Below are 13872 nucleotides of genomic sequence, written 5' to 3'. Positions count from 1 at the left end.
ATACCTAGGGTAGTCCAACGCTTTTGTGTTCGAAACTTGTACTCGAACTTCGGAAAAAATTTCCCAAGAAAAAAATTAAAAACTTTAATGTGGAGGGCAACCAACAACACATATTCCCAAGCATGGGAGAGAGTGATGAGGGTAATAAAGGAAGTCAATGATGGGGCTTTCAAACATCTGATTACACTACTTCCCAAGCAAGCATTCATAAAGCACATACTTGTACTCACATGCATTATCCCACTTTTTTGTTTTGGATGAATATTATTGCACTTTATTACCTCTCAAGCATAGTTTAACATGAAAGCGACCAAATGTACCTACTTGTATATAATCTTCTAGTTACTTTTCTCTTAGTTGATTGGTCTGGTACTTTTGTTATTGATGTGTTGGTACTTTTGTTATTCATGTGCTTGATACATGCCTTTTTTCATTAGGGTTAGTTAAAGCTTATAGATGCATGGTTGAGACACTTCTACTTTAAGAAAAAGTGTGTGTTATACGTGAGAGTATTATTTATTAAATAATATGTTTGGATATGCCTATAATCTTCACATCCGAATCAAATTCATGTTAGAAATCTTATATATTTATTTCTTGGTGGCTGATTTGTTACATATCTTTTTTCTTAAATGATAGTGTTTGTATTTTAATCTATAGAAAAGACTTATTTTTAAAACAAGTACTTCCAATGCAGTTACATGTTGTATGACTCGTGTTCCACTAGTTTCTTTGGTGCCTTAGCGTTTTGTGCAGTAGTTTTTTTATTTTTATTCATTTTTAGTTTGAGATACTTGTTTGAGTGTCAAATCAAAAAAGAAATATAAAATCATTTATTTTCCTTTACTAGGTTCTGGTCTAGATTAAGGTTCACATTTACTTCAAAATGTGACTCACTTGTCGACAATATTTGTGAAGGGTTTAATAGTGTGATTGTAGTTGCACATGCAAAACCTATCATTAACATGCTAAAAGATAAAATGACTTATATAATGCAAAGATGGGCAAAGAACAAATTGAAAATTGCCTCATTTGAAGGATCAATATGTCCAATGATTTTAAGCAGATTACAGAAGGAAGCAAATCAAACTCGATATTGGATACCCAGGTTAAAAGACAACATTTATACATTATTTTAAAAAGTTATTGTGTTAGTTGTTAGATATGTCTAACCAATTCGATCATCACAGCTTTTCCGCATATCAACTATTTGAAGTGAGGCATATCTCTATCATTGAAGAAAAATTTGTAGTTAACTTGGACATACATGACTACAGCTGCCGGAAATGGATGTTGATTGGAATACCTTGTTGTCATGCACTTTCTGCAATGAAATTTGTGAATGTGGATGCAATCAACTTCATTTCATTTTGGTTCAAGAAGGCAACATATGTAGAGGTGTACAACTAAATTATCTATCCAATGAATGGTGAACATGTGTGGTACAAAACGAAATGTCAGATGTTGTGCCACCTCCAACAAAGAAGATGCTTGGAAAACCAAAAAAGAAAAGAAGGTTGGAGGCATGGGAGGTGATGAAGAACATCAGTTAGTTAGGTCAAACTGGTTTAAATAAAAAATGTAGGATCTGTCATAAGCTTGGCCACAACAGAAAGTCCTACATTGAAAAACCATCTCAGAAAGCTCCAAGTGAAGCATGTCCATCTCACCCAAGGCCATCTCAGCAAGCTCCAAGTGAGGCAGGTACATTCACACCAGGGCCATCTACAAACTCCATGTCAGGCAGCTCCAACCGCCCCCCCTCCACCATTTCCCCGTAGTCAACAAACAAATTCACAACCATCTCAGCCAACTCGAATGACAACAAGATCAAGTGAAAAATTTGTCAAACCTAACACGAGGCTTAAGTTACAGTCCATGAGAGGTTGGTTTTTGAAGCCATGTCTGCTTTCGGAACCCACTAATTTCAGTTTATAGCTGTGTATTTTGAAAAAATATTATTGCAGGCTCCTGTTAATGTATTTTGGAATGACATTGAGGTTCATGTAACCAATGTATTTGATAATTTTTGCAGTACATTGATGTTATCAGGTCGTATGATAATTAAGTTTGATTCATTCCAGATGTCTCTGCTTATTTTATTTCCTTCATGGTTAAATTTTATATTATACAACACATTACTTTATACTGAAATAGAAATTAAAATTTCATTTTGGTTTACTTGATACTGAAATATTATACATCACATCAACTATTTGCTTCATTCAAATTCATTTTGTATTGATACAGATTTCGGGATAACCTGAACAGACTGAACTCAACACACTAATACATATTATATTAACTCATTTAATCATAATCCCAAAATAAACATATGTCATGTGAATTTTAAGAAAATAGTCAACATAACAATGTTTATTATAACAACAACAAACAACCTTACTAACAACATCTTAATCTACTTTCATGACATCCTTAGATGTTTTTCCAAACTACAAATCTTTTTTCTATGTCTAGCAATAATTCCATCTTGGTCATCCCAGTTTCTTCAATGGACCGTATAAAGAAATTGCATCCCATTCTTACACCACTCCTACTTTGTATTGGACAAAATGTTAACCAAAACAATCAATACTAATGCATATTTCCTCATAAAACACAGTTCAATACATCTCACATTATACTTTGGACACCCCTAAAATTGCCTCCCACCATTTTTAACAGTTGTTGTTGTTGCTCTCAAAACCGCAAATTCCCCACAATCGCAAATGAGAGCAACCAATGTGGTCCTGCTCCCACCATCATGGCTACAATTAGACTGATTTTGCTCTTCCACCCGATTACAGGTCCATGATGATGCAGATGCAAACCTATAGGCAAACGTTCCCACTCAAGGAAACAACAAAGAATAACAAATGTAGGAACTAATCACAAAAGCTAACTCCTTCCTCCTTCCAATGAATCCATAAAACCGAACTCCACCACAAACAATCCTCGTATCCATTTACAAACAACCATAAAAAAAACGTTAACGAGAAAAAGAAAGCCTAACCCCCACACTTTATTAATCTCTGTCAAACCCAATCTGATGCCACCTCACACAACACCCAATTTGACGTGTCTTTAAATTGATAGTCCACATGAACAATTCTCTTTGCCACATAAGCAACACTTGATGTCATAAAGTGGGACTTAGAAAAAAGGACCAATTTGGGTACTTTTTAAAAAACATAGGGACCAATTTTTTTTTTTAAATCACAGTACTAAATTGAATATTGACCCTAAATGTAGGAACCAATAAGATAATTATACCTAAAAAAATGAAAAAGCAAGTATGGGGACTAGGTGAAAACTCGTACATAAGAAAAAACTTCAAATATAGACCAATCAAAACATGGGTTTTTAATAACTTTTAAGAAAGAAACCCAAAGATAAACTATGGAGAAAACAAAAGAACCAAAACAAAACCTATAGATGAAGATCCCAGAAAAAACAAGGACTCTCATTTTTTTATCAGTATACATCTTAAAACATTTTCTAGAACGTTCAGGCCTCCTAGTAATTTTAACAACATCATCTCCATTATCACTAAGAGGTTGTCCCATATCAACCTCAGCATTCAAATACCTAGCAAAATTTTCACATTCTTTCAGGAACAAAGCAACACTTGAAGAAAGGACCACATTAGGCTCTAAAGCAACATCTACATCAGGCACTACAGTCAAAAGATTAAATTTCTTAGCGACAACATCAAGCACAAAAGCAACATCTAGAGAAACATTTGTTAGACCATGAGATGCAACATTTTTGTCTAAATTCAACTCAACTTGGGTAGTGCAATAAATTTTAATTTTTAAATACAATAAATTAATAAAATTCTAGTGAAATCTTACTTCAATTATTAGAAACCCTAAATTCTAAATCCTAAACCCTAAACCTAAACCTAAACCACATATCCTAAATAAATCAAGATCTTATTCATATTTCAAAGATTGTTTGGGGGTCAATGGAATCCATGTATGGGTTTAAGGTTCCTCGCTCAGATGCAACTTGTTTTTGGGGCATAAAAGATTACCCCACTCAAAATACTTTTACACTTTGGGATTTCGACATGAAATTTAAGGGAGCAATTGTTGGTTATATCTCAAGGTTTGGTCTCTTACAAAGTTCATAATTTTTCTAGGCATGTTAAATTTTGATTGTGTTTACTAACTACTTAATATTGTTTGTAGTAGGTAAATATTACTTGGAAGATGCATGGTTCATGCTAAATGGTCAAATTATTATTCCATATCGTGCAGTCAGATACCACTTGAAGGAGTACACAAAAAGTGGTCCACAAAACGAAAGAGAATTATTTAACCATCGTCACTCGCCTGTGAGAAATGTAGTTGAGAGAACATTTGATATGCTAAAGAAAATGTTTCCTATACTCGGAAGTGGTACATGAACTCATTATTACTTTTAGACTTCATGAAACATAGAATTGGTGTGTTGTATTCTTCATAACTTCTTATATGGAGTTGATAATGACCAAAGTTTGTTTAACGAAGTCCATAAGGAATTGATGGATCGTTAAGATGATAGGTCTGCTACATAAGTTATTGAGGATGATTACAAGGAATGAGCCTAGTTGAGGGACATGGCAGGGTCTTATATGTGGGCTGATTATCGAAGATAATAGTTGAATAGTTTGTTGTTGATTTTTTGGGTTATCACATTTCTTATAGTGTAAGATTTGTACTTGTGTTCACGTTGATTGATGCACCTTCCTTAATCTATCATATTTCATTAGTATTATTAGCTAACATTTAGCTTATGACACAAATTCTTACAATAAGAATTACCTCAAATGTTTTGTCAGGTTAAGAATGATCAATCTCAATTGTGACAAGGATCAAGCTTTGTCTAAAATGATAAGACTAGAGTTTCACAAACATAATTGCAAGAATTCCTTAGGACAAATTACTACATTACGTGTATGTATGTGCACATTCAAAAGTTCTCACATAGTAATCACGCACAACTTCTACACAAGGATATATTCATGATGTAGATAATAAAACATAATATTAGCATTAATTGGCCACATTTATCATTCGACATATGCAAAAGTGTTAGAAAAATGGCATGCCCTTGCCTTATATTTCTTTTATAACTTTATTCTCATGCGTGTGTGGGTTTTGATTTGACTTTGGAGGTCAAATGCAAGTTAATTCACACTAAGTTATTATCAGAATCTTGGATTTATGAAAGTTTATTTTTAACCTAGCTCATAGCACCTCGGAATAACTTTTACCGTAAATGGTTAGCTTGGCACATAAAAAGCGTATCATCAGCAAATTGTAGTATACTGACCTCAACCTCAGGATTGCCTAATTTCACCCCATCAAGTAGTTTAACTTTAACAGCTTGTCTTACCAACTTAACCAACCCTTCAGCCACAATTAGGAACAAGAAATGAGTTAAAGGGCCCCCTACCTCAAACCCCTAGTTGGTTTAAATTTTGTTGTCGGGCTATCATTAACTAGAACGGACATTGATGTTGATTTCAAACAACCTTTGATCCAATTGACCCAATTTTCGTTGAAACTAAGTCTAAACATCATATCATACAAATAAACTTTCTAACAGGGTTATATGCATTTTCATAGTCCACTTTGATACATACCACATTTTTCCCAAGCCTCTTAAGGTCTTTTACAACCTCATTATCTATAGTTACATTATCCACCATCCATCTATCTTTAAAGAAAGCAAATTGATATTCATCAATAACCCCAGATAAGACTTTCTTCAACCTACACGATAATACCGTAGAAATAATTTTATACAAAGCCCCATCAAGTGAAATAAGTCTAAAATGGTCCAAATTTAGGGGATCCCAAACTTTAGGTACTAATGCTATGAACGCATTACACCCTTTTGGAATATTACCCGTGTTTTAAAATTGGTTTACCCCTGACATAACATTTTCTTTAAGTGATTTCAAGCTATTCTTAATAAAGTTTAGGTTAAAACCATCAAGCCCCGAGCCTTTTGAGCCATCACACTACCACTATATTGCCCTTCCTTCATCCTCTATAAAATTGGAGATTGGACTACATTATCCTCAACTAAAATAGTTTCAAACTCTACATCTCCTAACCTTACCCCAAAATCTTTTGTTGCATTGAATCTTTCTTCAAAGAGTTTTTTGTCTCTCTTCTTACAACTTTCAGTTCCTTAACCCACTGCTCATTCACTTTCACCCCTTTGACCTCATTTCTCAACTTTCTTCATCTAATGACAGAATGATAATATTTTAAGTTCGTATCACCATGCTTAAACCAGTTGATCCTATCCTTTTGGCGTAACAACGACTTAATATTTTTCTCAACAACCCTAAGTAACTAATTCCATTCTTTTTAACTTTAAATTGTTCTTTAGCTCCCTGATATCATCCTTTGCGTCAAACTCCTCAATTTCTCTGACAATTCTTTTCTTAGTTATATCCATCACCCCAAAGACATCATAATTCCATGTTTTAAGATCTTACTTCAAATGTTTTCGCTTCTCTTTTAGTTTCTTACTCCATCACCATGAACTGAGTAAGAATTCCACTTCTCCTTCACAAAATCTTTGAAGCCTTTCTCCAGCTGTCATGTCTCTACAGACCTAAATGGTCTAGGACCCTATAATCCTTGATAGATGGATTCAAGATAATAACACTATGGTCGGAAATTTCGCTTGGTTGAATATATTGTTTACACATTGGCCACTTTTGGATAGCATAGAGTAATGTTGCTTTTCATTTATCTCTGTTGTAGTTTGTTATGCTACAATGTATTTGTTTTCTTCAATTATCCAATGAACAAATAATACTTTTATGCATAATTAATTTTAATTTTGTTACGATATTAATTGTGTTTAAACTTTATATTTCATTTATAAATCAAATTAAGAATGACAACTTTTTAAATTTTTTAAACTGATTATATTTATATTTGTATCGTCCTAGATTTGATTGGTCATATACCGAGTAGCCCAACCCACCAAGTGGCCTAAGGCTAAATTCATCGTTATTTTGGGACTGTTATTGGTAAACCTCATAGAATTATCACCATGTAATAACATTAATTTGGAGAGATATATTATAGAAATCATTCTTATAGACGCACAATAAGATTTTAATGCACAATATCCCGACCTCATTAAATTCTCTGATTTTTATATTACATAAATGCTTTGATTTACTTACACAATATCTCTTATTATATTACAAAATGTTCCGATTTATATACATGAAATTCAAATTTTATGAAAGAATAATGTGATATGCCACATAAAACCTAGAGAAACCAGTGTTAACGATCCAAGCCCGCAAAGACTTATAAATAGATGACACTCACAGAGAGTGACTAAACTCGTATTTGACACTATACTCACTATATACACATAATTTAATGTTATTACTGGCTTAAGCGTCAGAGTATTTTCTGCAGGTGGAACCCCCTCATTTCTTTGGCGTTGAATCACTAAAGCTTGAACGGAGGTCACTTGGAGTCACCTCGAATTCTAACCGACCTCATCTCAGCGAGAACAATATTATATATATATATATATTTAATTTCAATATTGTAATACATATTTCTAAAAAAAAATCAATTATTTTAATATAATTATTCAGTATTCAAATAGTATTTAAATATATTTTTAAATTTCTCTTATCCACTAACATATAGTAATATTTAATATAACACAATTTTTATACTTTTAACAATTTGTTATAAATCATATCAATTCATTTTTCTTCCATACAAAGAACTTTGTTTTTTTACCCTCTTTCACCTACTTTCACTCTCTTTCCAACCCTAGCCAATCCAAAGAGAGCATTAGAGTTTGTTTTTATATCAGCATATTATCAAGACGTCCATATACTACATGGTGGGTCCTACAACCTCAATTTAGTCAAACGCATATGGGAAATAAATTCAGCGCGCGACTCCAAATATAGTGTGCGCGAGTCTATCATTCTAAGTAATCAAAAAGCTAAAACCTCTTCCTTTTTTTTATTGCCACTAAACCCTCTTCCTTCCCCTCCAAACCCTATTAATGTGCAATTAAGCTGATAACACTATTTAAAAATATCATTAAATCCAATTTTATTGAACTAATTATTTATTTATTTACTTATTTATTTATATTATTATAATACGGTTGTGTTGTTTATCAAAGTATTTTTTTACAACTTTTAAAAAAAAAATTAGCGCTCGCTTTAACTAATTTTATTAGTAATTAGTAAATACATTAAATCTGAAAACAAAATAAACTTTTGGTATAATTTAAATTATTAGATATTTTAAATTTTTAAAAACTCGTCTAATTTTTACATAACACTTGTAAACCTAATAAGGAGGGGCATAATTTTTTTAACAAGTTTTAATTGCAAGTTTCCGCAAATTTTAAAAATATAGTACTAGGTCAAAATCGTCTCAAAAAGGCTCATCTCTATCCAATTTCGACCCCCACATTAATAAATTACACTAGTTTTAGGATACATGCAGTTCGTTTAGAACTGCGAGATCTCATCCTTAAACGTATTTTATTACATGATAAAACAATTTGATGAGTAACAATATTGTTACATAAACACAAACAATTGCATGCGAAATTACTTTATGCTTTTTGGTAGGTTTTATCACTCCCAACGTTAATTTATTCAACTTTTAGGATATTAGATAAAAAAAAATATTACTTTAACAATAAAATAGTTAAATGTTCCTATGTCTCAATTTACAATCTGGAACATTTTACTATTGAGTTGTTAATATATCAAGTTTTTTAGAGAAAATTATCTATCCCCATGGAATGAGTGATCGATGAATAAAAATTGTTATTTTTTAAATCAATATTTTCTAACTTTTCTTTATTAAAAACGCAACTATATATATATATAGAGAGAGAATGTGTGTGTGATGCAATTATAATTTTAATTATCTATAATGAAAGTAATTTAAAAAATGAATGTGTAATAACCAAAGTGGTAATGAAACTTAGCAACACTAAATACCATGCTCGCCAACATTAATTAGCAACATTTAGCGAAACTGGTGCTGGCCCATCAGCTCTTATAATAATTGCCCACGAACGTTAGTGGAAAAACTCAGGTTGCATATTTTATTGTCTCCCCTATAATTGATATAACCTACAAATTTATACGTCACTGAAATTGAAGCAATCCCCTCCACAAATCCCCAACAACAAAGAAACAAAGAGAGTTATATATCCAACCCTAGCTAGGTCCATTTTTCAACCAATAAAAGGGAGAGTAAGAAGGCAAAATTTGAGAGATATTATAGAGAGATGACTGAAGAAAGTGCTGGAAACACAGTTGCAGCCTCTATTACCCCATTAAACTGGTGGTATCTCCAGGCAAACTCCATTTCTTCCTGGAACGATACTAATAACACATGGAACAACCAACAAAACCCTAATTCCTCCTCTTCTTGTGAGGAGGATATATCTGTTTCTACATCCTTCACTAATGCTTCCAACCATTCAAGCCTCACTGTTGAGTCCTCTCGCAGACTCATTGACCCACCTGCTCCTTCCTCCAACGAGTTGATGGGAGAACATGCTTCAGATAACCAACTTTGGAGCCATGTTCTATCGTAAGTTTATATGTTCCTAATGGTTTTACATGAATAAAAAGCTTAAGATTAAGATTATTTAGAGTACTTTTTATAAATAAGTATATTCCATGTTGATTATTTGTATTCATATATAGTCGGCAGGGGTAATCAGACATAAAAAAGTAATCTTTAAGGATAGTAAGGTGAAGTTTAAGGTTGCATACATATGTTGTAATTGATAATAGGGTTAAAGAACTATGAGTTTCATTGGTCACACGATGTTCTAGGCTTTGCTTTCCACTATCTAACAGTTATGTGCGTCCAGTCAACTAATTCGTTTGTGTATTCATACTATAAAACTATGACCTCTTATTCTCTCTCAGTTTCTTTCATATACATCCACACCGATAAAGCCACTCTTAAACACTATAAGGTATACAACTTTAATATATACGTGCTTTATTATTGAAATCTTTATACAGTGTTGAATTAATAGATATTTTGTTTGTTAATAAGATTGGTTTGCTATATTTTTCATTTAGTTTACCTACAACTAACTTTTTTATCACATGATTTTAGAGGTGTTGGATCAAACGGCGAGTTACATAGCAGCCAAGAAATTGGAGAGAACTTTCTGGGTGCACTGTCATCAAAAAGCATGACAAGCACTATGTTTCAACCAGTCTGTGACTACTTGAAGAAACTTGATCATACCAGTTGGGAATATAGTGGTTCAACTTCATTAAACAGCTATGAGAAGCACTTAAACGGGTTTAGTGAGGCGATGATTGAGAATAATGAAAGCTTAACCAAGTTATCTAATCTTGTAAGCACTTGCTCTATTGCCCCACCAGACCCAGAAGTAAATAGCCACTTTGACCCACAAACAAACAACATATCCTTGAATTCTTCCATGGATAATTTCCCACAATCTGATCACTTCAAGCAACCTTTTGGAGACTCCACATGCTCTCTTGGAGGAGTAGCAAATAGAAATTCTGGAGTGTTCCCATGCTATGATCATGACATGAAGATCAAGCAAGAGTTTCATGCAGGTGAAGTGCAAGGATCTGTATATGGAAAATCATTAAATGCAAATGGATATCAACATGGATTTAATGGCCTTTCAGTGGGTGATAGTTGCAAACTCTACCATGGGATGCCCAATCTTCCTTCATGCACAAGAAATTTCTCAGATGTTATATCCTTTAATAGTCGATTTGGAAGGCCAGTTATTGGAATCCATGCTCAGAAGCCAAGCATGAAGTTCCTGAACGTATCTGAACCAAAGAAGCAGGGTCTTCAAGCACCATCACCGGTGAGGTCATTATATACGAATGAATTATTATACATGGTTTATCATACTGATTTAGCACAATTTTGTTTATGAAATATGTATAATATGATGCGATGCAGATAAGAACTAATATTAATGGAAAAGGGGAAGGTACAACACGTGAAGTAAAGAAGAAAAGATCTGAAGAATCTTCAGATGCAATGTTAAAAAAGCCTAAGCAAGATACATCAACAGCTTCTTCTTCAAAGGTAACATATAAAATGCCCAAGATGAACTTATGACTGTAAAGAAAAGCAGAAAGTGGAGAACCTCCTTTTGTGCACTGTTAAGAAACTTCTATTCATTGTTTAAAAGGTGCAGGCACCCAAAGTCAAGCTAGGGGACAAAATCACAGCCCTTCAACAAATTGTGTCTCCATTTGGAAAGGTTACTACACGTTTTGCACTAACACTCTCCCTTTTTCGTTTCCTCTTCTTTATAAATATATATAATTAACAGTGCTCTACTTTTCTCACTACCTACTTCATAATGATCAATTTTTTTGTTGAATTTCAGACAGATACTGCATCTGTGCTGTTTGAAGCAATAGGGTACATAAAGTTTCTTCAAGAACAAGTCCAGGTGGGCACCATCATTACGCAAAACTTTCTTTCCATTGCATTATCCAACTATATAATACACTATTATTGTTGTTGTTGATTTCTTTGTTCTTCTTCTTCTCACTTTTAGTGCCAACGAAACTAGACTTCATGAACAAATCCCTTATTAAAATGAATAAAGGAATGTTACGTTGAACGATTGCACATTTTGTCGATCCCACATCAATCATGCACTATGATCGGACTTGAAGTAAATTAAACACCCAAAAGAAATTATTTCTTTATGACTGGCCATCCCCAACATACAACGTGGAACAAAGATGCAATTTTTAAACACCAAATTATTTTTGTTAGAATAACAATAAAACAAGATTTAAACCAACAATTTCATGCAAACCATCCAAAATGTTATGCCGATTTCAGTAAGTTATTAGACATATATTTTAACAAATTATATATCCTTCTTGAATATGCAATGGTTAAATTTCTTGTTCAATTTCTTTCCTATTTCTTTAGCTTAATTTACAGTTTCGTTCATGCACAATTTGCAGCTACTGAGCAACCCTTACTTGAAGGCAAACTCTCACAAGGTAAGAAAGTTCTCCATTTCTCTTTAGTCTTCCAAACTTTCGATGGCAGTAATTAACCCTATTGTCAATGGTTTTCATGGGATTGAAGGATCCATGGGGAAGCTTGGATAGAAAAGATAAGGATGATACAAAGCTAGATCTTCGGAGCAGAGGTCTTTGTTTAGTTCCTACTTCATGTACTCCTCTAGTTTACAGAGAGAGCAGTGGACCAGATTACTGGACACCAGCATACAGAGGATGTTTGTATAGGTGAAAAATGTGTCATGTATAAGACATAGTATGTGAATGTACGTACGTTGCTTGAGTCTTGGAAAATTATAAATTAAGGTAGTGAATAAAGTATATGGTTAAACATAACTCTTCTTTTTTTCTTTATTGCTGCAATGTACGAGTTATATGACTAAACAGATTTTGGTTAATCTTCAAAAGATGCATATATAAATTATAAGCAATTCGGTTCTTAAATAAAAAATTAAATGAACCATATATAATTCTGACATGAACCTATTTTATTCGTTAGTAAATGATATTATTTTATGTTGCAACAGTTTATGTAGTACTAAAATACAGTTTATCTAGTAAGTGCTAACTCTACAGGATTTCCTATAAAAAAAGTTAATTTTAAGTGTGAGGCAAATTACTACTAGTTTTGATCCTTTTAGTGTAACAAAACAGCATCATGGAAGAGGAAAGTTGTTTATAGGTTGATGTTTAACTTTTACAAAGATTAATCTAATAGTTTCGGATGTGGAGATATTTTGTTCACAAGAAAAAAAAATGGAAAAGGAGATATTGGTAAATGCCATGTTGAAAATTAAGGAATCTTAATGACATTCTTTTATGTTATATACTAATAATACACTTTTTCGTTTGGTAAAAATGCCTTTCAAAAAGGTGTTGATATGTTTGACACCTTACCATAAATAAATATTATAAGAAAAAAAAGAGTCATTGATCCATTTTAGCGTCCAAAATAAATTAGTCATAAATTATAATTAAAATAACGATCAATTTGGTTTTGGTCATTAAAACCGTGTAAATTAGCGATTAGTTTGATTTTCGTCGCTATTTTGCACTTATTTAGTCACCGAACTCAAATTGATCACTAAATACATAAATATCATTATAAATTAGAGACCGATTTTATTTCGATCGTTAAATCTCTATGAATTAGCGATCAAATTTAATTTTCATCGCTAATTTTCACTGATTTAGCGATTGATTTGATTTTCGTCACTAAATTTCTACAAATCAACGATCAAATTTGATTTTCGTCGCTAATTATTACTGATTTAACAATTTAAATCAAATTGATTGCTGAACACAAATATATCACTAAAAATTAATGACGAAATAATAATTATTTTATTATTATGATTATAATTAATTTTTTATTATTATAATTATAATAATTATTTTTATTATTAAGATTACTATAAATATAGTAATAATATTAATTGTAATAATAGTACAAATAGTAATAATATTAATATTAATATAATTATTATTGTTATAATAATAATAATAATATACATATAATAACAATTATAACCATGATCATAATCCTATGATCACAAAGTTTTGGTCAGTCAAAAGACTTAGGTTCACGACACATTTTTAATATTAATAATAGAATTAATAAACATTAATAATAAAATTAATATATATTAATAATAACATTAATATATATTAATAAAATTAAAAAATAATAATAACAACAATATTAAAAATAATGGTAATAATTTCGAATTAGTCACTAAAAAATATTTAATTTAATTTTTAAGTTATATTCCATTAACGATCTATCAAAT

The 13872-nt window shown here is 31.9% G+C and overlaps 1 protein-coding gene across 4 annotated transcripts; it reads left to right on the top strand.

Annotated features, from left to right (window-relative positions):
* Nucleotides 1–9165: 9165 nt before the first annotated feature.
* LOC137828615 (transcription factor bHLH110) lies at nt 9166–12418 on the top strand. Of its 4 annotated transcripts, none has more exons than XR_011083919.1 (7): nt 9166–9614; nt 10155–10893; nt 10992–11120; nt 11227–11298; nt 11432–11493; nt 12023–12061; nt 12150–12418. XR_011083919.1 is itself a non-coding variant. In XM_068635262.1 (7 exons), exons 1-7 carry the CDS (start codon nt 9307–9309, stop codon nt 12312–12314), a joined length of 1518 nt encoding a protein of 505 aa, XP_068491363.1. In that variant the 5' UTR covers nt 9167–9306; the 3' UTR covers nt 12315–12418. The 4 variants fall into 4 exon arrangements, 2 of the variants coding, with proteins under 2 accessions (XP_068491363.1, XP_068491364.1); XM_068635262.1 differs by having other exon boundaries at nt 9167–9614; nt 11428–11493; XR_011083920.1 differs by having other exon boundaries at nt 9175–9614; nt 11233–11298.
* Nucleotides 12419–13872: the final 1454 nt, after the last annotated feature.

Source organism: Phaseolus vulgaris, chromosome 7 (genome assembly GCF_000499845.2).
Source record: "Phaseolus vulgaris cultivar G19833 chromosome 7, P. vulgaris v2.0, whole genome shotgun sequence".
NCBI classification, from domain to species: domain Eukaryota; kingdom Viridiplantae; phylum Streptophyta; class Magnoliopsida; order Fabales; family Fabaceae; genus Phaseolus; species Phaseolus vulgaris.
The sequence above is the reverse complement of the archived record's forward strand: the minus strand, read 5'-3'. Positions and strand labels throughout refer to the sequence as shown.